Raw genomic sequence first — 26,976 nt, forward strand, 5'->3', positions numbered from 1 at the left:
GGGCGGGAGTCCCAGTGGGTGCTGAGACTCCAAGCAGAGTATGAAGACATACATGTCTGCCACCCTGCAGCTGTGTGGCTTTTTCTTATATCAGGGATGATTGTAGGGTTCCCGCCCAGGGTCTGTGGGCAGAGCAGACAAGGTGGCCATGTGCATGGGCTGTGAATTGCTGCATGGATTGCATGCACAGACTGTGAATTGCTGCACAGATCACGTGCACGGGCTGTGTGAATTGCTGCATGGACACATGCATGGACTGTGTGAATTGCTGCACAGATGGCATGCATGGGCTGTGAATTGCTGCATGGATTGCGTGCATGGGCTGTGTGAATTGCTGCACGGATCGCGTGCACGGGCTGCGTGAATTGCACGGATCACATGCACAAACTGAATTGCTGCATGGACACGTGCAGGGGCTGTGTAAATTGCACGGATCGCATGCACAAACTCTGAATTGCTGCATGGACGTGTGCAGGGACTGTGTGAATTGCTGCACAGATGGCGTGCATGGGCTGTGAATTGCTGCATGGATCGCATGCCCGTGCTGTGTGAATTGCTACACAGATTATGTGCACGGGCTGTGAATTGCTGCATGGATCACGTGCACGGGCTGTGAATTGCTGCATGGATCACGTGCACAGGCCGTGAATTGGTGCATGGATTGCGTGCATGGGCTGTGTGAATTGCAGCACAGATCTCATTTACTTATAGACACAGTTGGTTCCCATATCACACACCCATGTGGCTGACCTACAAGTGAGCCAGGCCCGGAGGCTGAGGAGCAGGGGTTCACAGTGGTCCCTGACTGCTCTCTCTGCAGGTCCGCCGGGTGCTGAAGAGCCAGGAGGTGTATGAAAACTTCCTCCGCTGCATCGCACTCTTCAACCAGGAGCTGGTGTCTGGCTCTGAGCTCCTGCAGCTCGTCAGCCCATTTCTGGGGTGAGCAGCTGACTTCCCAGGGCTCCCTAGGGGGGTTCTGTTCCTGTCAACTCCATCTACTTGGTTTTTAGTTACTGTTTTTGAGCAATGATTGTGCTTTTCTAAAATCCTGTTTATTAATTGACGTGATTGATATAATTATTGATTCCCATGCATTTGTAAGAAGCAATACACCACCTGGGTACCCTCCAGCTGGTTCCTTTACCAGTAACATCTGTAGTCAGTATCCTCACCAGAATACAGTGGGTCCTCGAGTAATGCCTTTCCATTTAACACTGTTTTAACACCGATGAGAAAAAAAACATTCATTTCTGATCTGAGTGGAGTTTGCACGTTCTCCCCATGTCTGCGTGGATTTTCTCCCACATCCCAAAGATGTGCATGTTAGGTTAAGTCTAGGTTAAGCAGTGAGTCTCCGGGGTCCCAGCCTGAGTGAGTGTGGCGGGGTGAGCGCCCTGCAGTGGGGTGGCGTCCTGTCCAGGGTGGGTGCCCCCCTGGTGCTCTGAGCTGCTGGGATAGGGTCCGGCCACCCAAGATCCTGAACTGGAATAATTGGGTAAATTGTTATTTTACTTGTTTTTACTCATCTTTCTTATCTGTATGTGTGGCTTGCATTTATTTCAGTGTTTAATATTAGAAGTGTTTTGGTCTCTCTTTAGAAATTTGGTGATGGTTTTGTGACCAAAAATATGCTGTAGGAATGTCATTCTTGTTTATGTGTCAATTAGCTTGTGGCAAAATTGGTTTTGTTACACATCTTCTCAACTTAAAGACACAGCTTTCTAACACCTGTTGATGATGTTGAGTGAGGACTTACTGTACTGACTCTCACACAACCCCCCGTTCTTTCCAGACTCTCCGTGTTCCTCATACACGTCTGGTGTGTGTGTTTTTATACAACTTTCTCACTGTGGAGGGTCGTGCGTCCGCCACAGTGAAGATACCGAACAGCTCCAGGACTGTCAAGTTCTGGCCTTGACCTTTTATCTCCATCCCAAAACCCTGCCTCAGCCGGAGTCTGTTCCAAACCCCTGGCAACTACTTATCTGTTCTCTAGACAATGTTACAGTAATGGAACTGTACAGGAGGAACCCTCTGGGAGAAACCTTTTTTCTCCCCCCCAGCAAAATTCCCTGGAGTTTCACCTGATAAATACTTTTAAAAATTCTAACACTTGGGCCGGGTGCGGTGGCTCGTGTGTAATCCCAGCACTTTGGGAGGCCGAGATGAGCAGATTGCCTGAGGTCAGGAGTTGGAGACAAGCCTGGCCAACATGGTGGAACTCCATCTCTACTAAAAATACAAAAATTAGCCGGGCGTGGTGGCAGGCGCCTGTAATCCCAGCTACTTGGGAGGCTGAGGCAGGAGAATCGCTTGAACCCGGGAGGTGGAGGTTGCAGTGAGCTGAGATCACGCCATTGTACTCCAGCCTGGGTGGTGACAAGAGCAAGACTTCGTCTCAAAAACAAAACAAAACAAAAAAATAATTCTAACACTTGGGTCGGGCTTGGGTTAGGTGCGGTGGCTCACACCTGTAATCCCAACACTTTGGGAGGCCGAGGTGGGTGGATCACTTGATGTCAGGAATTAGAGACCAGTCTGGGCAACATGGCCAAACCCTGTCTCTACCAAAAAATATAAAAATTCGCCGGGGGTGGTGGCACACGCCTGTTGTCCCAGCTACTTAGGAGGCTGAGCTAGAAGGATAGCTTGAGCCAGGGAGGTCAAGGCTGTAGTGAGCTGTGATCACGCCACTGTCCTCTAGCCTGGGTGACAGAGTGAGACCCTGTATCCAAAAAATATATGTATATATATTATACCTCTGCTGCACAAAGAGAAGCCTCATTAGCAGGTCAGGTCTAAGAGTAGCTTCTAACCTCTGGTGGCCAGGTCAGCCTCAGGAAGGGGCTGGGACTGGGTGGAGGGGCCTGGAAACAACTGCGCACACTCGTATCCATTCTCGGACTCACAGGAGTGTGCGCAGTAGGAGTAGGCGGGCCTGTGAGTGCTGAGACCTGGGAGCCAGCTGGGGCCAGTGTTGCTTCCTGTACATCAGCCCTGTGACTAGGGTGAGTCACTTGGGCAGTCTGAGCCTCTGTTTCCTTGCTGTAAAATGGGGATAGTAAATGTACCGACCTATGTGGGGTTCCCGAGAGCTGCAGGTGGGCGCTACCTGCAGGGCCCTTCAAATACAATAGAATCTCACAAATAAAAGGAAAAGAGGATTTTTTCGGCAGAAGGAAATGATGTAAGTCACAAACTTGGATCTTTCCTAAAGAATCGAAGAGCATGGAGAAAAATACACGTGAAGATTTTTTTTTTTTCAAGACAGAGTCTTGCTCTGTTGCCCAGGCTGGAGTGCAGTGGCGCGATCTTGGCTCACTGCATCCTCCACCTCCCAGGTTCAAGTGACTCTCCTGCCTCATCCTCCTGAGTAGCTGGGATTACAGATGTGCGCCACCATACTTGGCTAATTTTTGTATTTTTAGTAGAGATGGGGTTTTGCCATGTTGGCCAGGCTGGTCTCGAACTCCTGACCTCAAGCAGTCTGCCTGCCTCGGTCTCCCAAAGTGCTGAGATTGTGGGCGTGAGCCACCATGCCTGGCCATGATTCTTTTTTTTAATGGTTCTCGCACATGGTGGGTGCACATGTTACATGATCAGCCCATTCAGTCCTTAACCCTTTTCCCATTTACCCCAGGGATAGTAGTTGACAGCACTTGTGGCTGTAGCGTTTACCCCAAGATAACTTTGCCATGAAGCATCTCATTTTTATTATTATTTTTGCATTGCTGTCATATATCAACTTTGGAAATAAAAGACATCATTTTATGTATAGCATCCTGTTTTTAGTAGTGATATTTCCAGTTACAAAATATAGTAATTCTTGATCACTGAAAATGTCAAACCTTGGAAAATGTAGCATTCCTACGCTTGATGTTAACATTGTTCTCAAACAGTTGTTGGCCAAAGATTCATTTGATGAATCTGACTGTTCCAAAATAGACGATTCTGGTGATTCAGACGATTCTGATGTTCTGTTTAGAAATAACTCCAAGAACAGTTTTTATATTTTACTTTCACATTGAAAATCAGTCAGATTTGCTTCAGCCTCAAAGAGTGTGTTTATGTAAAATTAAATGAGCGCTGGCAGCAAGCTGGACTTTTTTTTTTTGTTCTAAATGGGAAAAAGTTGAATCAACCCTGGGGACAGGTGCTGTGTGAGCCCTTTTGCATTAACTTAAAAAAATATGTGTGTGTATGTGTGTGTGTGTGTGTGTGTATACACACATAAACATTTTTCTAATGTAAAATAAAGCACAGATCCAAGAAACCACATGGCCAACAAATGGCTTGAATCTTTATTAAGCAGTCACCCATGTGCCCAACCACCCACATCAAAAATAGACTCCAGGAGCCCCCCCGCATACCATTCCAGTCCCTGCCCCTCACTGTGAGAGTGTCCTGACTTCAGGAGTGACCGCCACCTGCACTAATGACGGCACAGCCACCCAGGTGGGCATCACCAAATACATGACTCAGTCTCACCCCCATCTGGGTTGGGTTTGCTTTGCTTTGCTTCTTTTCTCTTCTCTTCTCTTTTCTTTTCTTTTTTTGAGACGGAGTCTAACTCTGTCACCCAGGCTGGAGTGCAGTGGTGCGATCTCAGCTCACTGCAACCTCTGTCTCCCAGGTTCAAGTGATTATCCTGCCTCAGCCTCTCGAGTAGCTGGGACTACAGGTGCCTGCGACCACACCCAGCTAATTTTTGTATTTTGAGTAGAGACAGAGTTTCGCCATGTTGGTCAGGCTGGTCTCAAACTCCTGGCCTCAAGTGATCTGCCTGCCTCAGCCTCTCAAAATGCTGGGATTGCAAGTGTGAGCCACGGCGCCCAGGCCCTGGGTTTTGTTTTCTAATACATCTCGTAAGTCTCCTTTCACCTCTGATTCCCTCCGATTCTAGTCCTTACTGTTTCTGTCCTGATGCGCCTCTGCCTGTCCCTGTCCCTGTTACTTCTGTGATATTAGCCTCCCAGGTTTGCTCATTCATTTGGGGTTACACAGGAGGATCACCACAGCATTTCTCACCTTTTATAAGAAGTGGCCCAGGATAGCTGCTTGATTACAGCCTTGATTCCTCCCTAGTCACGGCCTCAGAGTGATGAACTGCTTTCATATATCATCTTCCCAAGGGGACCAATTAGGTTGTTTCCTTTGTTTTTTTTAGCTTCTTAATGAATTCATGGACTTAAAATATATTTGATGCGTTTCAATACAGTTTCTAGTCCTTTTAAAGGTGAGGGGCCAGGCGTGGTGGCTCATGCCTATAATCCCAGTACTTTGGGAGGCTGAGGGGGAAGGATCACTTGCATCCAGGAGTTTAAGACCAAGGCCGGGCCTGGTGGCTCACGCCTGTAATCCTAGCACTATGGGAGGCTGAGGCGGGTGGATCACCTGAGGTCAGGAGTTCAAGACCAGCGTAACCAATATGGTGAAACCCCTTCTCTACTAAAAATAAAAAAATTAGCCAGACATGGTGACCTGTGCCTGTAGTCCCAGCTACTTGGGAGGCTGAGACAGGAGAATTGATTGAACCCAGGAAGCAGAGGTTGCAATGAGCAAAGGTTGTACCACTGCACTCTAGCCTGGGCAACAGAGCAAGCTGTCTCAAAAAAACGAAAACAAAAAAAAATGACCAGCCTGGGCAACATAGTGAGACCTCGTCAGAAACTAGCCAGAAGTGGTGGCGTGTACCTGTACCTACTTCGGAGGTTGAGGTGGCAGGATCGCTTGAGTTTTCGAGGCAGAGGTTGCAGTGAGCCCTGATCTCACCACTGCACTCAGCCTGGGTAACAGAGTGAGAACCTGTCTCAAAAAAAAATAAGGAAGCTGAGGCTCAGGTCGAACCCCTCTAACTTACTCTAGGACAAGCACTCATAGGTGAGCTTAGTGTGCTGTTAGGCGGCAGCCAGGGTGCTCCAGCCCCAAAGCCAGCCCTTTGCATGTTCTCTGCCTTCTGAGCACAGTGGCTGCTGGGCTTCGGTGTGTGTTTTTTTTTTTAACTCAGCATTTCTTGGAAGTGTTTCAGCATCAGATGTGAACCCATGTCCTCATTTTTAAGCGACTGCACCGCTTTTCCTTCCCTTACCAGGGTCTCTAACGATGGACATTTGTCTCTAGTCCTCCCTGTAAGTGGTGTTGACAGCAAATGCTCCTGAGGCTGCGACCCTCACGGGTCAAGCTGAGCCCATCAGAAGGCCTTTCCCTGGTGGTCTCAGGCGTGCACGTGTTGGAGTGATCTTTTCAGTGGGTTTTCTTTCTTGGGCTGCTGAAGGTCTGTAAACGCCCTGAAGAACAGCCCAGAGCAGGATGGTGTTACTCTAGTCTCCTGCAAAACAGGGACTCCTGGGGTCTGTTTGTGACGTGGGTGGTGGGCAGACGGCTGGGCTTTTTCTGTGGATGTGGAATGCACATTCACCTTGAGTTGCCTCCACTGGGCTTAGAATCCAGCACTCTCTGAGCCTGGGTCCCACCTGGGAAAAGGGGCCCCCAGGGACTGTGTGTGGAGCTGGTGTTGGCACCTGGGCCCAGCGGGCACGTGACCACCCCGGGTTGGAATTGGGACTCTGCTTCCTACTAGCCAAGCGAGCCTCAGTGTCTTTGTAAAATGGCCATACCTCCCTCCTGGGTTTATCAGGAGGTTAGAGGGGAAGACAAAAGGACATGAAAGGTGAGAATCTGAAATGCAAGGTGCTGAACAGATGGGCAGTGCCGGAGCACAGTCAGCTGTTCTTGTTTCCATGTTTCAGCGGTAGAGAGTCGTATGGGGAAGGGCATTTGGGGAAGGGTCTGTATGGAGCAAGGTCCAGAATTGAAGCGGGCCTCTGCGTGTGCTTGACACGAGGCCTGGTTGGGTTAGGAGCATTCACCACCACGTGGCGTTCCTCCGCGTGTTCAACCTGTGGTCAAGTGCTCAGCTGGGCTAGGCAGCTGAACATGGCCCAGGGAACTGCCCCTCGCAGCTGGCAGCCGCGTGGCAGCCAGGGTGGATCGGGTTGAGCATTCCCTTCAGAGCAGTCACGATTTGCGTTTATCCCAGCAGTAGCCTCAGGCATCTCTGCAGCTTTTTTGTTGGTCTCTTTCCTTCCTACGTTTCCATCGGCTTGTGGGTTTTCCTTGTGAGCAGGGTTGGCATAGGGTTCTTAAATACGGGGAACGACGGAGCCCACATCAATGAGGGGGACATCGTTATGCGAGGGTGGGCTGGGTGGCTAGGTCACAGCAGGACTGTGGCACCAGCAGTCAAAGTAACTGCAACTTTTTTTTTTGAGACGGAGTCTCGCTCTGTCGCCCAGGCTGGAGTGCAGTGGCGTGATCTCGGCTCACTGCAACCTCTGCCTCCTGGGTTCACACCATTCTCCTGCCTCAGCCTCTCCCAGTAGCTGGGACTGCAGGCGCCCGCCACCACGCCTGGCTAATTTTTTTTTTTGTATTTTTAGTAGAGACGGGGTTTCACCATGGTCTCGATCTCCTGACCTCGTGATCCGCCCGCCTCGGCCTCCCAAAATTCTGGGATTACAAGCATGAGCCACCATGCCTGGCCATAACTGCAACTTTTTTGGTAGGATCTGATGTTACTGCTTAGAGACGGGGTCCTGCTCTGTTGCCCAGGCTGGTCTCAAACTCTTGAGCTGAAGTGATCTTCCCGCCTTGGCCTCCTGAGTAGCTGGGATTCCAGGTACACACCACCAGGTCTGATACTATTTTAAACAGAAATCCAGGTGGCATTGTAGGGTCATTTGCATTAAAGCCTTCTGTTGTCGACCACAGCCATGACATTATGACTTTCAAGCTTGTGTCCAGAGAGGGGTTCACAGAGAGAAGTCCCCCTCATGAGAGAGGAAGACTGTGGATCAGAGATAGGCAAACTTGATCTCTGAGGGGCCAGATGGGCTTTGTGGAAATGACTGAAACCCCTCTTGTGCAGGCAGCCACAGGCAGTGCGTACACAAGTGGATGTGACTGCGTGCCAGTGAAACTTTATTTACAATGGGATGGCTAGGCATGGTGGCTCACGCCTGTCACCCCAGTACTTTGGGAGGTTGAGGTGAAAGGATCACTTGAGGCCAGGAGTTCAAGACCAGCTTGGGCAACATAGCAAGACCCCATCTCTACAAAAAAATTTTTAAATTGGCCCTGCGTGGTGGCTCACACTTGTAATCCCAGCACTTTGGGAGGCTGAGGCGGGTGAATCACCGGAGGTCAGGAGTTTGAGACCAGCCTGGCCAACACGGGGAAACCCCGTCTCTACTAAACATACAAAAATTAGCCGGGCGTGGTGGTGCCTGCCTGTAGTCCCAGCTACTCAGAAAGCTGAGACAGGAGAATCGCTTGAACCCGGGAGGTGGAGGTTGAAGTGAGCCGAGATCGTGCCATTGCACCCCAGCCTGGGCGACAAGAGTGAAACTCTGTCTCAAAAAAAAAAAAAGAAAAAAATTTAGCCGGGTGTGGTGGCACATGCCTGTGGTCCCAGCTACTGAGGAGGCTGCGGTGGGAGGATCTCTTGAGCCCACAAGTTTGAGGTTGCAGTGAGCTGAGATCATGCCACTGCCCTTGAGCCTGGGCAACAGAGTAAGACACTATCTCTAAAAAGAAAATACCAAACCAAACAAAACACAGGCAGTGTGCAGACTGGCTGTGGCTTGCCACTCCCTGGCCTGAAGCCTGGCCTCTTCCAGTCAGGGAACATCATGGGTTCCAGCTTCTGCCAGTTTAAGTCATCTTTTCTGGTGTATTTCAAAGCCTTACTGTGAGTATGGGATTAATAGGCACAGGAAGGGACCTGGTGTGTGACAGAGGGGTGGGAGGCCCATTCATTCACACACCCCGGGACTTGCAGTGACTTCCTGTGTATTGGATTCTTCCGCCTCTCATTCGCATCCATGATGTTGAATTCTGACTCTGTTTAACTTGTAATGTCCACATGAAGCCATTCTAAAATCTCCAGATCCCTCTCAGAAGGCCCTGGGGATGACCAGTTACCATGTGTCTTTATCTTTGAAGGAAATTTCCAGAACTCTTTGCACAGTTCAAGTCCTTCCTGGGGGTAAAAGAGCTGTCCTTCGCGCCACCCATGAGCGACAGATCTGGGGACGGGATAAGCCGGGAAATCGACTATGCATCCTGCAAGCGCATAGGATCCAGCTACCGGGCACTCCCCAAAACCTACCAGCAGCCCAAGTGCAGTGGGAGGACAGCCATCTGCAAGGAGGTAGCGCTCCCTGGGGCTCAAATGTTCGTTGATATGGTGCATCCCCCACCCCTCCCCAGCAAACACCCGATACCCCCGTTATGAATGAAATGCTGTGTGCTCAGCCCTCCTGAATGTTGGGTTGTGGGTGGTGCTGGGATGTGGCCCGGCAAAACCACCTGAGCAGAGACAACAGTGTTGTACCCTGCTGGTAGTTTTGGCAAAACACAGAGTGCCAGGGATAACGGCTTATTCATCTGTTATTTGACTTAGGTTTATTGCTGCCATGATTCTGCTCTGTCCCGGGCTCACTGACCTCAGTGTGTTTCTGTTTAGCTTGACCATTGGACACTTCTCCAGGGTTCGTGGACAGACGATCACTGCATGTCCAAGTTCAAGAATACCTGCTGGATTCCAGGATATAGTACAGGGGTCAGCAAACTCTGGCCCACGGGCCCTGGCCCGCTGCCTGTGTTTGTAAATAAAGTTTTACTGGCACACAGACACAACCATTCCTTTACATATTGCCTGTGGCTGCTTTTCTCACCACAAAGGCAGAGTTGAGTATTCATCTGGGATGGCCTGCAAAATCTGAGATAGTTGCTGTCTGACCCTTTGCAGAGAGAATTTACCAGTGTCTGAAATGAAATCGGCCCTCCGTATCTGCAAGTTCCTCATCTGTGGTTTCAACTAACCATGGATTGAAAATACGTGGGGAAAGAGAAACCAAAAAATGACAATACAGCAATAAAGCGTAATCCACATTTTAAGAATGCAGTGTAACAATGATCTACACAGCATTTACATTGCATTAGGTATAAGTATTCTAGAGATGATTTTGCATAGGATATATGCAAATAGGATTCCACTGGACATCAGGGACTTGAGTATCTGTGGATTTAGGTCTTCACAGGTGGTTCTGGAACCAATCTCCCAGGATACCAAGGGAGTGTCCACTTGACCAAAGTCATGTTTTTCCTTAAAAACTTTATGCACCTTCCCATTTGTATAAGGCAGTTGGTATTATGTATCAGGATGGTATTATGTATCTTGGTACTTTCTACACTGGCTAACAGTAAATCTTGGCTCCTGGGGCATGCAGCGTCATTCACGGCATTTCCTCTTGGTGCAGGTACTGAACGACACCTGGGTCTCCTTCCCTTCCTGGTCTGAGGACTCCACCTTCGTCAGCTCCAAGAAGACACCGTACGAGGAGCAGCTTCACCGCTGTGAGGATGAGCGCTTCGAGGTGTGTGTGCTGCTGTGGCCGGGTCCCCCGGCATGTGCCTGTTCCCCTTCTCCACGGGACATGCATCCTGATCCTCCTCCACTGCCCCAGTCTCGTTTGGAGGAGCAGGGATTGCAGCACATTCCAACAGCTCCTGGAAGCTTCCTGCTGGGTCTTGCTGGCCTTTGGGCTGGCTACCAGATGGCACTTTTCTTTCTGTTTAAAAATTTTGTTTGGGCTGGGCGTAGTGGCAGACACCTGTAATCCCAACACTTTGGGAGGCCAAGACAGGTGGATCATTTAAGCTCAGGAGTTTGAGACCAGCCTGGGCAACATGGCGAAACCCCATCTCTACCAAAAATACAAAAATTAGCCAGGCGTGGTGGCAGGCGCCTGTAATCCCAGCTACTCGAGAGGCAGAAGCAGTAGAATTGCTTGAGCCAGAGAGGCCGAGGCTGCAGTGAGCCGAGATCACACCACTGCACTCCACCCTGGACAACAGAATGAGACCCTGTCTCCTAAAAAGTTTCTTTAATGTAAAAATTAAATTTATTTTTATTTTATTTATTTATTTATTTTGCTTGCTCTGTTTCCCAGGCTGGAAGTGCAGTGGCGCGATCATGGATCACTGCAGCCTTGACCTCCCAGGCTCAAATGATCCTCCCACCTCAGCCTCCTGAGTAACTGGAACCACAAGTGCATACTACCATGCCCAAGTTGTTGTTTTTTTAACTTTTTTTGTAGACATGAGGCCTCACTATGTTCCCGAGGCTGGTCTCGCACTCCTGGCCTCAAGCAATCCTCCCACCTTGGCCTCCCAAAGTGCTGAGATTAAAGGAATGAACCACCACACCTGGCTAATTTTTTTTTTCCTTTTTTTAGAGACAGGGTCTGTATTGCCCAGGCTAAATTAATTTTTGTAATTAAAAGTTTTATTGGCTGGGCACGATGGCTCACGCCTGTAATCCCTGCACTTTGGGAGGCTGAGGTGGGAGGAGTGCTTGAGGCCAGGAGTTCAAGACCAACCTGGGCAACAAAGCAAGAGCCCATCTATACAAATAAAAAAAATTTTTTTTTTTTTTTGAGACAGAGTTTCACTCTGTCGCCCAGGCTGGAGTCCAGTGGCATGATCTTGGCTCACTGCAACCTCCGCCTCCTGGGTTCAAGCGATTCTCCTGCCTTAGCCTCCTGAGTAGCTGGGATTACAGGCACACCACCATTCCTGGCTAATTTTTTTATTTTTAGTAGAGACGGGGTTTCACCATGTTGGTCGGGCTGGTCTCGAACTCCTGACCTTGTGATCCGCCCGTCTCAGCCTCCCAAAGTGCCAGGATTACAGGCGTGAGCCACCATGCCCGGCCATAAATTTTTTTAATTAGCCAGGCATGGTGGTGCACACCTATATTCCTAGCTATGTGGGAGGCTAAGGTGGGAAAATTGTTTGAGCCCAGGAGGTTGAGGCTGCAGTGAGCTTTGATTGTGCCACAGCACTCCAGTCTGGGTGACAGAGCAAGACCCTATCTCTTAAATACACACACACCCCCGCCAAAAATCCTCTGGTCTCTGAGGTCCCAGGCTCCCTGAGGCCTCTTGAGTTCCCCAGTGGCTGACCCCTTCCTGCCTTCCTTTCCATAGTTAGACGTTGTCCTGGAGACGAACCTGGCCACAATCCGCGTGTTGGAAAGCGTGCAGAAGAAGCTGTCTCGGATGGCGCCGGAAGACCAGGAGAAGTTCCGGCTGGACGACTCCCTGGGAGGCACGTCGGAGGTGATCCAACGCCGTGCCATTTATCGCATCTATGGCGACAAGGCCCCGGAGATCATTGAGAGCCTCAAGAAGAACCCTGTCACCGCTGTCCCCGTTGTCCTGAAAAGGTGCCCTGTGGTGTCCCACCTTCCCTTCCCCTTCCCCTTCCCCTTCCTCCTTCCCTCCCCTCCCCTCCCCTCCCCACTGCAGTGCGCCCCTGGAGAGCTCATTAGTGCTGTTTGTCAACAGGTGTCATCTCCAGGGGTAGTCTCTGAGGCCTAAGGGTGCCTTCCTGTATTTCCCAGTCTCCCACTCCTGAGAGGAGAGCACTGTGACCTTCTAGGACTTTCCACCTTGCACATAATTACATCTAGACATCTAAATAACTGCTTTAAGAGTCAGATGCGACCACTACACTGTGGCTTGCATTTTATTTAATGCTGCATTTCGGATACCATCCGGTGCTAGTTAACAGGTATTTATCAAGTGGCCACTTTAAGGCAGGTGCAATGCTTGGCCCTGGGATTATGCAGCTGAGCGAGGCAGACCCAGTCCCTCCCTTGGGACTCACAGCTGAGCAAGGGACCTGAGTGGTTGAGCCAACAGCCATGCGGAGAGTGCTGGGTGCCAGGGAGGAGGTGGAGGAACCAGGAAGCCGGCCACATTGGCTCTGTAAGGCCATCACGCCCTCCCTCTGACGTGCACGGAGCCCACTGCACAGACTAGGCTGGGAGCTGGCTGGGCCTGGGTCCTGGACCCCCAGTCAAGTCCCAGAGGAAGACAGGCCAGCCCTGGGATGCCTCAGGGAGGATGCCCTGGCTTGTCCCTGGTGCTGACTTCTCTTCCCCCTGCAGACTGAAGGCGAAGGAAGAGGAGTGGCGGGAGGCCCAGCAGGGCTTCAACAAGATCTGGCGGGAGCAGTATGAGAAGGCGTACCTCAAGTCCCTTGACCACCAGGCTGTGAACTTCAAGCAGAACGACACCAAGGCCCTGCGCTCCAAGAGCTTGCTCAACGAGATCGAGAGCGTCTACGACGAGGTAAAGCCTTCCCTAGCCCTGCCGGCCAGTGGGGGTGGGGTCCTGGCTCTCCCGACCGCCGGGTCTGTGCCTCTGTTTTCCTGGTGGTTAGGCAGGGTAGTGGCATTGCCCTTTCAGGGCTGTGTCGAGGCGAGGGTTCATGTCTCTGTGATGCCCAGCCTGTGGCCTGCCCTAGGAGAACCAGCAACTCTGCCATTGTCTATCTGTTTGTTTGTTTGGAGACAGAGTCTCGCTCTGTTACACAGGCTGGAGTGCAGTGGTGTGATCTCAGCTCACTGTAACCTCAGCCTTCTGGGTTCAAGTGATTCTTCTGCCTCAGCCTCCTGAGTAGTTGGGACTATAGGCGCACACCACCACACCCAGCTAATTTTTGTATTTTTAGTAGAGACGGGTTTTCACCATGTTGGCCAGGCTGGTCTTGAACTCCTGACCTCGTGATCCACCCACCTCAGCCTCCCAAAGTGCTGGGATTACATGCGTAAGCCACCGCTCCTGGCCGACTCTGCCATTGTCTAGAGAAGTCTCCGTCCCTCCCGTGGGGAAGTGATGGACTTTGGCTTAGGTAGTGGGCGGCAGCAGCCTTCATTTCTTTCTTGCCGACTGTGCCGGGCCCTGGTGTTAGCAACACAGAAAGAGTTATACATCATCTGACCTCACTCCTGAACCTGACTCTGCTGCAGCATTATTCTGATTTTACCAGTGGGGAAACTGAGGCACAAGAGGTTGCATTTGCCTGGGCTGGTCGCAGGGGGCCAGGGCTCTGAGTCATTGGGTTCGAGGCTTTCAGCTGCATGTCCTCACTGCAGGCTCACAAGGCCTGAGTCATAGAACCAAGGCCAGCGGGGCCCTCAGGTTGCCAGGAGCTGGGCCTGTTAGTAGCTGTGCGTAGGGAATGCCTGCTTGCAGGATCCTGAGGTGGGAAGCTTGGCAGGGTGCCGGGCATGGTGATAGCCAGCTGTCGGGAAGGTCCTTGGACACTCTGAGGAGGTGGCTTGGGAGGGCACACTACTCCCCAGGCAGTGCCCAGATCATGGCACGGGCTGCGTTATTAGCCTGGTGCCCACCTGGGCAGGGGGTGTTGCCTCACCTGATTTGGTTTCTTGCTCCTGTCACTGCACAGTGAGCGGTCGCTCCTTCTTTTACAACACAGAAACGGAATCCACAGGAGCCGGGCTGCTGGCCCAAGGCCTCTCCCAGAGCCTGTGGGACTGTGGGGACCCCCTTCCCTCCCACCTCCCTCCCCGTGGGCCACCCTCGCCCCAGGCCCACCCACAACCACTCTGGCTTCCTCACTCTAGTCCTCGGCGATCCTCAAGCCCAAGACCCCGTATAGGTTCTGTGGGTCTGTGGTGTCTGCAAAGTGCAGATGATGAAGTAGCCCTGGAAATCCACCAATGCGACCCTGAGTTCCTGGATCCCTCCCTGGGGCTGGGGCTGACGAAGGGAGGGGCACCAAGGTTCATATGCAGATTTCTGCACATGCAGGTCCTTGATGAATTCCAAAGTCAGAACCCCATTCCATCACGTGATTTACAAAGCATGGTTACAGATCATGGACATGGGGACCCTGCTTCAGAGGGGACTGTAAAGGAATTTTCAGAGTGTTTATGGCATAAATGAGACCTGGGGGACTTAGCAAGCAGTCAGAGGGCGATGGTCACACTGAAGAGCCCAGAGCGGGGCTGAGCGTGCAGACTCCTAGGAACCAGGTCAGTGTGCTTGGCCCTACCAGCCTCTAAGCCGCCTTGCAGGGGAGGAGGAAGGGAAACCGCAGGCTGCTAGGAGACCCGGTCCTTCCCTCGGGAGCCTGCAGAGATGGTGTCCACGCTGACTTTCCCCAAGAGCCCTGCTGCGCCTGCCTCCATGCCTTGGACTGAGGGGCTTGGGGCTGCCCATCAGAGGCCCTGGGTGCCAGGACAGTGGTGTGGGAGGCTGGAGGAAGGGGTGATTGTCTTAACGGTGTGAGGGAATGAAAGTCATGATCTAGATAAAGACCAAGGGGAGGGGTGAGCCTGGGACAGGGTTTTCCAGGGAGTGAGAGCAGATGGGCACGTGCAAAGGCCCTGCACACGCAGGAGGGAGCTGGGCGCGGTGAGGCTGGAGGAGCTGTGGAGGGGCATACCAGGGGCCGGCGTCTTCTGAGCAGCCTGGGAAAGCCTGAAGGGCGTTAGTTGGGGTGACCATGCTCCTGTGGGCCAAGTCGCCCTGGACCCAGTGAGGAGAACGGTTGGAGCAGGCTGGTGGGAGCTGGTGGGAGGGCTGGTGACATGATAGTGGTAGCAAGCACGTGCAGGGGCTGGCGGGTGACAGCAGCGGAGCCAGGGGCTTGGTGACGATGGGCGTGCAGGGCTTCAGATGTGAGCAGTTGCAGGCCTCCCGGGTAGTAGATGGAGGGCAGAGGCAGAGAGGTCACGGCTCACCCTTTGCCTCCTTGACTTCATCGATAGCATGGTGTGGGCAGCCCCGGTCGAGCTGGAATCAGGCGCCACCGTTGCTGTCAGTAGGAGGAGGTCGGCCTCAGAGGCTTCTCCATGCTGAGCCACGGGGCCCCGTTCTGTCCTGGCGCTGGGCTGAGCGACAGACCCAGGCTTGACGCTGTCAGACCCCCTGTGAACCCCGCCCCACATCTCAGAATCCTCTTGGCTCCTTTGTCTGGGGTCCCGGGATGACTTGGGTCTGCCTCACTTTCGGAGAGGGGACCAGGAGCACATGGGGCTGCACAAGAGGTTGAGGCAAGCGACCTGCCCCCCAGGCCCTGCTGCCTCACCGATGTTCGCCACCCATCCTGCTCTGGGCAGCGCTCATCCACCTTGGTGGCCCAGTTAACAGCGAGTCGTGAACGGGCACTGGGGGTCCTCTGGGTGCTGGGTGACTTTCCGCCTAATGGCCGCCCTTCCCCCCACAGCACCAGGAGCAGCACTCGGAGGGCCGCAGTGCCCCCTCTAGCGAGCCGCACCTCATCTTCGTGTACGAGGACCGGCAGATCCTGGAGGACGCAGCAGCGCTCATCAGCTACTACGTGAAGCGGCAGCCGGCCATCCAGAAGGAGGACCAGGGCACCATCCACCAGCTGCTGCACCAGTTCGTGCCCAGCCTCTTCTTCTCTCAGCAGCTGGACCTGGGCGCCTCCGAGGAGTCAGCTGATGAGGACCGGGACAGCCCCCAGGGGCAGACCACAGACCCCAGTGAGCGGAAGAAGCCAGCGCCAGGACCCCACAGTAGCCCCCCAGAGGAGAAGGGGGCCTTCGGGGATGCCCCGGCCACCGAGCAGCCACCCCCGCCACCCCCAGCCCCGCACAAGCCCCTGGACGATGTCTACAGCCTATTTTTTGCCAACAACAACTGGTACTTCTTCCTGCGCCTGCACCAGACCCTGTGCTCCAGGCTGCTGAAGATCTACCGCCAGGCGCAGAAGCAGCTTCTGGAGTATCGGACCGAGAAGGAGCGGGAGAAGCTGCTGTGTGAGGGCCGCAGGGAGAAGGGCAGCGACCCCGCCATGGAGCTGCGGCTGAAGCAGCCCAGTAAGGCTCCGAAGCCTGCAGGGAGGCCCCGGGGGGTGCCTGGGGTTAGGGGTCACAGCTCATGATCTGACACGTCCTGTTACTTTTCTTTCTGGCTTTTCATTTTAAGAGAATTCTGTGATTTCAAATGGGAAATTGCAAACAGGAAGTTGCCAGCATAAGACAGAGGTCTCACGTACCCCTCACCCAGGCTCCCCTGGCTGTGGCACCTGTCCTGGGTGTAGCACCCTCTCCTGACTGGGGAACATTTGTTTCTCATGGGCTTTCTCGTGGAGCCGTCATGGCCCAGCTCCACAGTGCCCTTTTTCTTCCTTTTTTTTTTGAGATGGAGTGTTGCGCTATTGTGCAGGCTGGAGTATAGTGGCAGGATCTCGGCCCACTGCAACCTCCACTTCCCAGGTTCAAGTGATTCTCCTGCCTTAGCCTCCCAAGTAGCTGGGATTACAGGCGCTTGCCACCATGCCTGGCTAATTTTTTGTATTTCTTTTTTGAAATGGAGTCTTGCTCTGTTGCCCAGGCTGGAGCACAGTGGCATGATCTCGGCTCACTGCAACCTCCGCCTCCCAGGTTCAAGCAATTCTCTGCTCCAGCCTCTGAGTAGCTGGGATTACAGGCACCCACCACCATGTCCGGCTAATTTTTTTTTGTATTTTTAGTGGAGACGAGGTTTCACCATCTTGACCAGGCTGGTCTTAAAACTCCTGACCTTGTGATCCACCTGCCTCGGGCTTCCAAAGTGATGGGATTACAGGCGTGAGCCACTGCGCCCAGCCCAATTTTTTGTATTTTTAATAGAGACAGGATTTCACCATGTTGGCCAACCTGGTCTCAAACTCCTGAACTCAGGTGATCCGCCTGCCTCAGCCTCCCAGAGTGCTGGGATTACAGGCATGGGCCACCATGCCCAGCCTCCACAGCATTCTCACTGCCATCCCTGGGTTGCCAGCCAGATTAGGCAGCCTCAGGGAGGGTGGCAGTGAACACCAGCTACTCGGGTTTCCTGGTGATTCCCACATTTGCCCCAGGGGTGGCAGGTGAGGGCTGTTGGGCCCCATGGGGGCATTTGTTGGGGCTCTGTCATGCCAGAGTTTGACCTGTGTAACTGCGCCCTCCAGGAGGCATATGGATGAAGCGGTGTGTCTCTGCAGGTGAAGTGGAGCTGGAGGAGTACTACCCGGCCTTCCTGGACATGGTGCGGAGCCTGCTGGAGGGCAGCATCGACCCCACGCAGTACGAGGACACCCTACGCGAGATGTTCACCATCCATGCCTACGTGGGCTTCACCATGGACAAGCTGGTGCAGAACATTGCGCGGCAGGTGAGCCGGGCCGGGGTGGGGCTGGCCCTGAGGACGGCGGAAATTGCTCTACCGTCATTTCACTCCCCGCTCGGGAGGGGGCCCGTGGTCAGCACAGCAAACCTACCCTGTTTTTTCTTAATTGAGACAAAATTCGCATAACGTAAAATTAACCATTTTGAAGTGTACAGTTTGGTAACATTTAGTACTTTCACAATATTGTGCAACCACCACCTCTGTCTAGTTCCAGAACATTTCATCTTTCCAAAAGGAGACCCCATCCCCATCAGCAGCCACTCCCCATTCCCCTGCCCCGAGCCCCTGACATCCAGTCAACTGCTTTCTGCCTGTGGATTTCCCTCGTGCTTCATTCCTTTTTATGGCTCTGTAATACTCCATTGCGTGGGTAGCTACGTTTTGTTTCTATCTCTTGGTGGACATCTGGGCTGTGGCTGCCTTATAGAGATTGTGAGCAATGTGGCTCTGAACATTTGTGTACAAGTTTTTGTTCCGTGTCCCTGTTGACAAACCTTTCTTGAGGTTCAATTGACAACATGGAAAAAACCTTAACCCACTTATCCTGAGGGAGGGTGGGAATAGTGATGTTCATCTGCGTTGGTTTTAGTAGTAGCAAAAACCCAGCCCCCACTGAATGTCAACACAAGGAAACTGGTCACGTAAATATAAACAGCAGACATCCCAGACGAGCTGGGTGTGGTTCCAGGACATGGGTCCTGCCTGGTTTCTGCCAGAATCATTGTTCATGGTGACCTCCATTTCCTGGTCACCAAGTAAGGCTGTTCATCATAAAGTGGAAAAAAAGCTGGAAAAAAAATAATGCCATTACTCTCCCACCCAGACACAGCCACGAGAAGCATTTCAGACAGGACGTTTCCTTCCAGGTTTTAAAGACTGCTTAATGGAGCTAAAATACCCAAGCAGAAAAGTCCCCAAATTTGAAGGGGGCAGATGGATGGGCTTTTCATCAACAGAACCCCTGCCCCTCTGTCCCCACCCAGCCACCTGCCACCCATGGACACCCACAACCCTGATTTCTTTTTCTTCTTCTTTTTTTTTTTGAGACAGAGTTTTGCTCTTGTCTCCCAGGCTGGAGTACAATGGCACAATCTCTGCTCATTGCAACCTCTGCCTCCTGGTTTCAAGCAATTCTCCTGCCTCAGCCTCCTGAGTAGCTGGGATTACAGGTGCGCACCACCACGCCTGGCTAATTTTTGTATTTTTAGTAGAGAGGGGGTTTCACCATGTTGGGCAGGCTGGTCTCGAACTCCTGACCTCAGGTGATCCGCCTCCCTTGGCCTCATAAAGTGCTGGGATTACAGGCGTGAGCCACCGCGCTGGCATCACAACCCTGATTTCTACAGAGAGGTAGATCCCTGGCCTCCAGCTGTGTGTTAACAGCAGCACACAGCGCCCGGTCGCATCCTGGGAGCGTCATTCTGCGAGATTCCTGTGTTGAGATGAACCGGCCAAGGACTCCCAGGAACGACCCCCGGCTCCGTCCACCTGTCTCCTGAGGACAGGCATGGGTGGTGCCCCATGGGTGTGTCTGCGGTGGCCGTCTATGTACATTTCTGCTGCTGCCCTTGGGGTAAGGCAAAGAGAGGTGTATCCCGCTGATGGCAACTTTCCGTTTCCTGGGTCACTTGTACCAGTGCTGTGCGAGGCCGCACTCTGTGTCCTCCCTGGGGCTCAGGGGCGTCTCTCCATCAGCTGGCAGTTCAAATCTCGGTGGGCTCACGTTGCATTTCCCTGATGGCTCATGTGGTTGGGGCCCTGTCCTTTCATGGCCGTTGGGACATCTTTTCTCACGGAAAGCTATCCACGGTGTTTGCGCCTGTTTCCGTTGCGTCTGCCTTGTTGGTGACTGGGAGGATTTCTGTGTCTGGCCACGAGGACTTAGTGAAACCCATAGCTGCGTTCTGACACCTTCACTTCAGCCCCCTCCACTTTCCCTCTGTGTGCCTGAAATGGGTCCCTGCCCATCACCATCCACAGCAGTGGCCACTCCCCAGGTGAGGGAAACACGCCCGGGGCAGCCTGGAGAGAGGACACCCAGGGCCCAGCACATGGTGTTGGGGCAGTGACGCAGGGGACGCCAGGGGGCTGGCAGTCTGCCCCCCCCCCAGGCTGGGCACCCCTCATGGGCCATGGCTTCGGGGACAGCAGCCTTGCTTGTGACACCAGGAGATTGGACCAGATGGTTTATGGAAAGCATTGATTAATGCTTTAAAAAAATCCCCCCCTTCCATAAACAACTCCTCTAGAACCTGTTAAAAACAAAGCAATGAAAATGGGGCTGTCTGGCTGGAGCCGTAGTGAGAGCCACGTGCTGCCCTGCTGTCCCAGCTGTGGCTGCACCACACCCCAGCTGCATCTCCCTATGCCAGGTGTTCACTGCGGGCCCCTCCACGCTGTTTGTAACCTGCCTCGAGGCCATGTCTGGACTCTGCCTCCCTTTTTCTTAAAAATTAGCATTGCTGTTTTTTAGCAGTAGCAGTTGGCATTCAGTGGGCACTTGCTGTGTGCCAGGTACTGTCTGAAACCTATGCGTGTCCAGGTGTTATTGTATCCATTCAACAAAGCTGCACATGGAACCCCCAAGGAGTGTGGTCCCCTGACCAGGGCCTGGGCTGTGCAGACGGGTGATTCACACAGCCCTGTCTGCCCCACGACCCCTGCTGTTTCCATTCCTTCCTTCTTCAGTGCAAAGGTAAAAGGAGTAGCAGTGTATTTACAGCCAAGCATTTAGGGGAAAGGAACAGCCTGCACTCAGGCCACCTTCAGCTCATTCTGGGTTTGCTTTGGAACATTTTTTTCCGTGTCTTTTCTGTGTGTTTCTCACACCTGGGCAGGGTTTGCTGGTCTGGCCTGGTCTGTTTTGTTCAGGTCTTGTCTGGTCTAGTTTTGGTCTGGTCTGGCCTGGTCTGGTCTGGTCTGGTCTAGTTTTGGTCTGGCCTGGTCTGGTCTGGTCTGATCTGATCTGGTCTGGTCTGGTCTGGTTTGGTTTTGGTTTGGTCTGGTTTGGTCTGGTCTGGTCTGGCTTTGGTCTGGTTTGGTTTGGTTTTGGTTTGGTCTGATTTGGTCTGGTCTGGTTTTGGTCTGGTCTCATCTGGTCTGCTGTGGTTTGGTTTTGATTTGGTCTGATTTGGTCTGCTCTGATCTGGTCTGGTCTGGTCTGGTTTGGTTTTGATTTGGTCTGATTTGGTCTGGTCTGGTTTGGTTTGGTTTTGGTCTGGTCTGGTCTGGTTTTGGTCTGGTCTAATCTGGTCTAGTTTGGTTGGTTTTGGTTTGGTCTGGTTTGGTGTGGTTTGGTCTGATCTGATCTGGTCTGGTTTTGGTCTGGTCTGATTTGATTTGGTCTGGTTTGGTTTGGTTTGGTTAGGTTTTGGTTTGGTCTGGTCTGGTCTGGTTTTGGTCTGGTTTGGTTTGGTTTTGGTTTGGTCTGGTCTGGTTTAGTTTGGTCTGATCTGGTCTGGTCTGGTCTGGTTTGGTTTGGTTTTGGTTTGGTCTGGTCTGGCTTGGTCTGGTCTGGTTTGGGTCTGGTTTGGGTCTGGTCTGGTTTGGTCTGGTCTGCCCACAGCCTGTTAGGATCCTGGTCTTCATCCCTGTGTCATGCAGTCTCCATCCTGATGTGTTTCTGGCCTTTGTCGACTTCCTCTGTGGGTGAGGTGGGGACTCCCGCAGGAGGCGGGGTGGCCGCACCACCTGCTTTCCTCCCGCCAGCTGCACCACCTCGTGAGTGACGACGTCTGCCTGAAGGTGGTGGAGCTTTACCTGAACGAGAAGAAGCGGGGTGCCGCCGGTGGGAATCTGTCCTCCCGCTGCGTCCGCGCTGCCAGGGAGACCAGCTACCAGTGGAAGGCTGAGCGCTGCATGGCCGACGAGAACTGCTTCAAGGTGAGAGGAGGCCTGGGGCTGGGAACACGCCGGGAGGCCTGGCCGCTCGCTCCGCTCTGGACTCAGTCCTGGGTGGACCCTGGTTCAGCGGCTGGGACACCGGCCCTGCTGCAGAGCCCATGAGGTACCTTTGACCTGCAGGAAGCATCAGGGCTTTGGGAGGGTGGCAAAGGCGGGAGGCGGGTGGCCTTGCGGGCCTGCGCTGTGCCGGCTGGGCTGTCCCAGCAGTGGAGGCTGTCGGCGTTCCTGCTCCGCAGGTGATGTTCCTGCAGCGCAAAGGGCAGGTGATCATGACCATCGAGCTCCTGGACACCGAGGAGGCCCAGACGGAGGACCCTGTGGAGGTCCAGGTGAGGCCCTGGCCCCAGTCTGTGCCACGCATACCAGGGAGCGCCTGAGGGCAGCAGCATGGGGCTCCCACCAGCCAAGCGCAGGCTGCGCAGCATCCAGAGACCCTCCCTCTGCAGGCCGCAGGCTCTCCTTGAGGCCTGGTGGGTGGGGTTGCCTCCCTCCCTGCTCCCCCACCAGGCTCTCTTCTGTGCCCCGTCTCCAAAGAGCAGACCACTCCTCCTGAGCCAGCGGTTGTGTCCCAGGGCAGGAGGGGAACCAAGCCGTCTCTCCCTGGCCCCCGACTCCCACTCAGGGCATCCCGTGGCTGTGACATCTGCACCTCTTGTGTCAGGGCTGCATCCTGTTCCTAATCCCCAGCAGAGGAGCCACCTGGGCCCAGCTCCCAGTCACAATTTTTGTGGGGACAGATGTTTCCTGCTCACCTCCCGCATCCTGGTGACAGTGAAGCATTGACCCGTGTGTGTCCCCAGGGTGGTCATTGGGGCCTGCAGCTCCCGGCACCTGCCAGCAGGTCCAGTGTGTGTGCACATTACTCAGCTAGGCCAACCCCATTCATTTCCTGGGGCTACCACCACAATGACCACAAACTACGTGGCTTCAAGCAACAGAAGTCTATTCCCTCAATGTCCTGGGGGTCAGCAGTCCACAACCACAGTGTGGGCCGGGCCGTGCTCCTGCCAAAGGCTCTGGGGCGGATCCTTCCTGCTCTTCCAGCTTCCGGGGGCTTCTGGCGCTCCTCAGCTGTGGCCTGGTTGTGTGAGTCCCGCTGTCACTGGGTCCTCTGTCAAGAGCTATAGTCTGTTGGGGTCTCCGTCAGGGATCAGAGTCCTCTGCAGCGGCTCTCCTCATGCTGTGGGAGTGGGGGGCACAGAACCCCTGTGAGCTCCTGAACTCAGGGTCCAGAGTAAGAGTGGCCATAGCCCTGCTGTAGGGGCATCACGGGCTGTGTCTCTCCCTGTCCCCAGCACCTGGCTCGGTACGTGGAGCAGTATGTGGGGACCGAGGGCGCGTCCAGCTCGCCCACCGAGGGCTTCCTCCTGAAACCTGTGTTCCTGCAGAGGTAAGAGGCCCTGAGATGCATGCTCCTTTCCTTCCTTCCTGGGCCCAGGGAGTGTCCCCTTTGTCCTGACGGGGGCTGGACCATGGCACACTGTCTGGGAGCACTTAGTAGGTGCCTGCTGTGTGCTGAGGCGGGCCCTGCCCTTTTGAGGCTTGTGGTTTGCAGTGGAGGGATTAGTAACCCCAGGACGGTGAGGGGTAGGAGGGGCAAGGTCAACCCCACGATGCGTCAGTGGGTGAAGAGTGAATGCCCAGACTGGAGGGAGACGCTGCCAGAGCTGGTGGGGCCAGGCCAGAGGCGGGTGGCTGTGGCAGGACCCTGGACCACCTCAGGTCGGGCTAGGATGGCGCCTGTGGGACCAGTGGGGGCTGCTGGTGGGTGTTCAGATCTGGGGGCATTTCTTGTTGCTTCCATTTGCTTTCTGTGGACCCCTGGGAGGTAGCACATCTTCTGTGGTCCCAGGCCTGGGGGTTTCCCAGCCTGCAAATCCTCCTCCCACAATGCCGAGAGCCAGAGTCCATTCCACCTCCTTTCGCCCCCAGGAACCTCAAGAAGTTCCGCCGCCGGTGGCAGAGCGAGCAGGCGCGGGCCCTGCGCGGTGAGACCAGGAGCTCCTGGAAGCGGCTGGTGGGCGTGGAGAGCGCCTGCGACGTGGACTGCCGCTTCAAGCTCAGCACTCACAAGATGGTGTTCATCGTGAACTCCGAGGACTACATGTACCGTCGCGGGACCCTCTGCCGGGCCAAGCAGGTGCCAGGGGAGGCCTGGGCTGCCCCGACATCCCCCTCCTCACCCCAAGTCCTGGGGCCCTGGGGGTCCAGCCCTCAGCCGCCCTGACACCCGGCCTCTTCAACAGGTGCAGCCCCTGGTCCTGCTCCGCCACCACCAGCACTTTGAGGAGTGGCACAGCCGCTGGCTGGAGGACAATGTGACGGTGGAGGCGGCTAGCCTGGTGCAGGACTGGCTGATGGGTGAGGAGGACGAGGACATGGTACCCTGCAAGACGCTATGTGAGACAGTGCACGTGCACGGCCTGCCCGTGACCCGCTACCGCGTGCAGTACAGCCGCCGCCCGGCCTCGCCCTGACCCGCCCTCGTGGGCACCGGGCAGGTGCCTCACAGAGCACAGACGTGCCCTCGGCCTTGGTCGTGTTGGGGCCGTTTTCTTGAACGACCTGAGAGGCATCTCCCAGCCCCTCTGCTGCCGGACAGCGCCCTTCAGGGCAGGACGCCGCCCCCGTGGCTCCCGGTCTCCTGTGGGCCTGCTGTGTGCCAAACCTGAGCTACCTGCACCCGAGCCCTGGGGCTCAGCCCCACCACAGGGGCGGGTGGACGTGCTGGCCGAGGAACAAGCAATCATGTTTGCGTCCCCGTCCGTCACATGTGCCAAATCCCTGGCAGGCAGATGGCTCCTGCCCCATATTCTTACCGTGTCTTGGAAAAGTCACAGGTGACAGCCCTCCTGAGGCCCACACTTTGGAGGGGGTCCATGTCCAAGAGACCCTGACAAGGAAGGAGTTGAGCCCTGGGTAGGCTTGCTTGAAAAGTGAGTCCTTCCAGAATATTCTCAGAGCTGCCAGAAACGTCATCTGAGGGTTTGGGCATCAGCTCTGCCTGGCTGGTGTTCAGGCCCTCAGTCACTTTGGAAGTGAGAAGAACCCTTCAGCCAAACCTTTGGGATCCCATTTTGAAGTCAAGAGCTGGAGCAGGCGGGCAGTGCCCCGGGAGACCCCGCTCTGGATAAGACACCCAACCCCAACTCCAGCAGCTGGACTCTGGGCCCACAAGGGGAGGGACCCCAGCCAGTATTCCCTCAGAGCTAGCACGACCGCGCTGTGGGGCGGCGGGCCCAGTCGTGTTCCTGCAGTGGGCACCCTAGGCGTATGTGTATACACGCACAGATATTTATTCCTTTCGCTTTTAGTGGTTGTTATTTCTGTAGCAGCCAAGTCCTGCGGCTCCCTGGGGCTGAGATCTCCCTTTGTGGAACTCCGAGAGCCGCCCTGACAGTCCCAGCCGCCACCCAAGGAGCTCCATCCGCCCACCCACCCCGGGACCCACGCAGCCACTCCAGGGATCATTGTTGTCCTTTTGTGAGGGGCTGAGGTGACTGTCCCATGGAGGCATCCAAGGCTTTCTGTGCCAAGAATCCCAAGTGACTGGGGCTGGGGACCACTTCTCTAGGCCTCTCTCCCCGACCATGAGAGCCCCTGGCCCTGGCCCCTGCACACCAGTGGGCCCAGAATAACCGCCACCCTTGCCGTCCTGCAACAGCTGGACTCAAGTTTCCAGGAAGTGGAGATGTGTTTCTAGAAGTTTCCTGTGGAACCTGGAGGCTCCTGACGCCTTTGACTCCAGGCTGGGCGATTCCGATGCCGACCCGTCCTCCTGGGCTCCCCACCCCCGCTCCCCAAGTGTCACGCAGGCACTTTGTACACATCCCGGTTTTCTAAGAAGGGAACTTGCCATCAGGATTCCTGCACCAGGCCCACGGCCGTCTCGGGCAGAGCCACTTGGGCCCCGGGTGCAGCCGGAGACCCCGCCGAGCCCCTCCTCCCGGTATTCCCATCCCCGCATGCTTCTAGGGAGCACCTCTTTTCCGTTCTTGAGGAATTTCTGTTCTGGGGCTTGTCCTTCCTTTGCAGCTGTTTTGAATGTAGTTTTCCTTTTCTATTTATTTGCACATTAAAGTTAATAATTGAATATTGACATCAAGCCGTGAGGGTGTGTTGGTCTTCCTGCGAGAGCCTTGCTGACTTCCTGCCACCAGGTCAGTGGGCTGGACCCATGAGAGCAAGGGTTGGCCGGGTGTGCCTACCTGGGACCAGGGGAGTCGAAGCCCCTCCTTGAACCAAGATCATCTCACACCCTGCACCTGCCCCGCCACGACATGGGAGTGTCTTCTAGAATATTCTTTCCCCATTCCATTTGCACATTTAGTGGGAATTAGAAGCGTCTCCTTCGCCCGAGTGTCTCTCATGCAGAACCCAATTTAAAGATCATGGTGTTTGCTCTAAGGTGTTTGTTCTAAGCTTCCCATGCCCAACCTATCCGTCCAGGCCCATGCCTGCCCACCCACCCCACACGAACACCCTCTGTACTCCCTGGGGCCCCACCCGCTTCCTGGCTTTCACCATCATTTTCTCCTCATCTCCTGCCCCCTATCCGCATCCCAAGCCCCACACCTGCTTCCGGGTAGCAGAAGCCCCAGCTCTGCTGTGTCCCCTGGCTGACATACCTGGAGGGTTCCAAGGCAGAAGTGGCCAGCCCCTCCCCCTCAGTATGGGCTCCTCCATCCTCTGTAGGGGAGGGGCCATAGCTTCCTCCCAGTGACCCATGTGCTCCCTGTACACCCAAGCGTCTCTGGCAGTTCTGACCGCACCACCACCGGAGGGTCAGGGCTCCCAGGGAGCGTGGCAAGCCAGACCGGAGGCCGCCCTGTTTCCTTCTGCCTTGATCCCATGGCTGGGGATGCCCAGGGTCCTCTGTGGGCCTCCAGACTGGCTTTCCTTGGTCAGAAGTGCTGCAGGGGCTGAGAAAGGCCGTGCTGGTCCCAGGAGAGCAGACAAAGAGCAGATCTCCGAGGTGGCCCTGCCCTGAGGGGTCCCCTGCCCTCAAGTAGGGCCC

At 54.4% G+C, this 26,976-nt stretch overlaps 1 protein-coding gene across 3 annotated transcripts in view; it reads left to right on the forward strand.

Moving 5' to 3' along the window:
• Positions 1-26,058, forward strand: part of SIN3B (SIN3 transcription regulator family member B) — a 50,047-nt gene extending 23,989 nt beyond the window's left edge. The window contains exons 8-20 of one of the 3 annotated variants that reach the window (XM_024926547.4): positions 821-939; positions 9,004-9,211; positions 9,527-9,622; positions 10,323-10,439; positions 12,054-12,292; positions 13,019-13,202; positions 16,108-16,723; positions 17,872-18,041; positions 21,765-21,938; positions 22,196-22,288; positions 23,255-23,349; positions 23,892-24,099; positions 24,206-26,058. In XM_024926547.4, the coding sequence (XP_024782315.1) occupies positions 821-939; positions 9,004-9,211; positions 9,527-9,622; positions 10,323-10,439; positions 12,054-12,292; positions 13,019-13,202; positions 16,108-16,723; positions 17,872-18,041; positions 21,765-21,938; positions 22,196-22,288; positions 23,255-23,349; positions 23,892-24,099; positions 24,206-24,436 (2,550 nt within the window). In that variant the 3' untranslated portion in view covers positions 24,437-26,058. The other 2 variants (XM_034946221.3, XR_010110848.1) reach the window with 2 other exon arrangements.
• Positions 26,059-26,976: the final 918 nt, after the last annotated feature.

The sequence above is a fragment of the Pan paniscus genome, chromosome 20, assembly GCF_029289425.2.
Source record: "Pan paniscus chromosome 20, NHGRI_mPanPan1-v2.0_pri, whole genome shotgun sequence".
In the NCBI taxonomy this organism is placed as follows: Eukaryota; Metazoa; Chordata; class Mammalia; order Primates; family Hominidae; genus Pan; species Pan paniscus.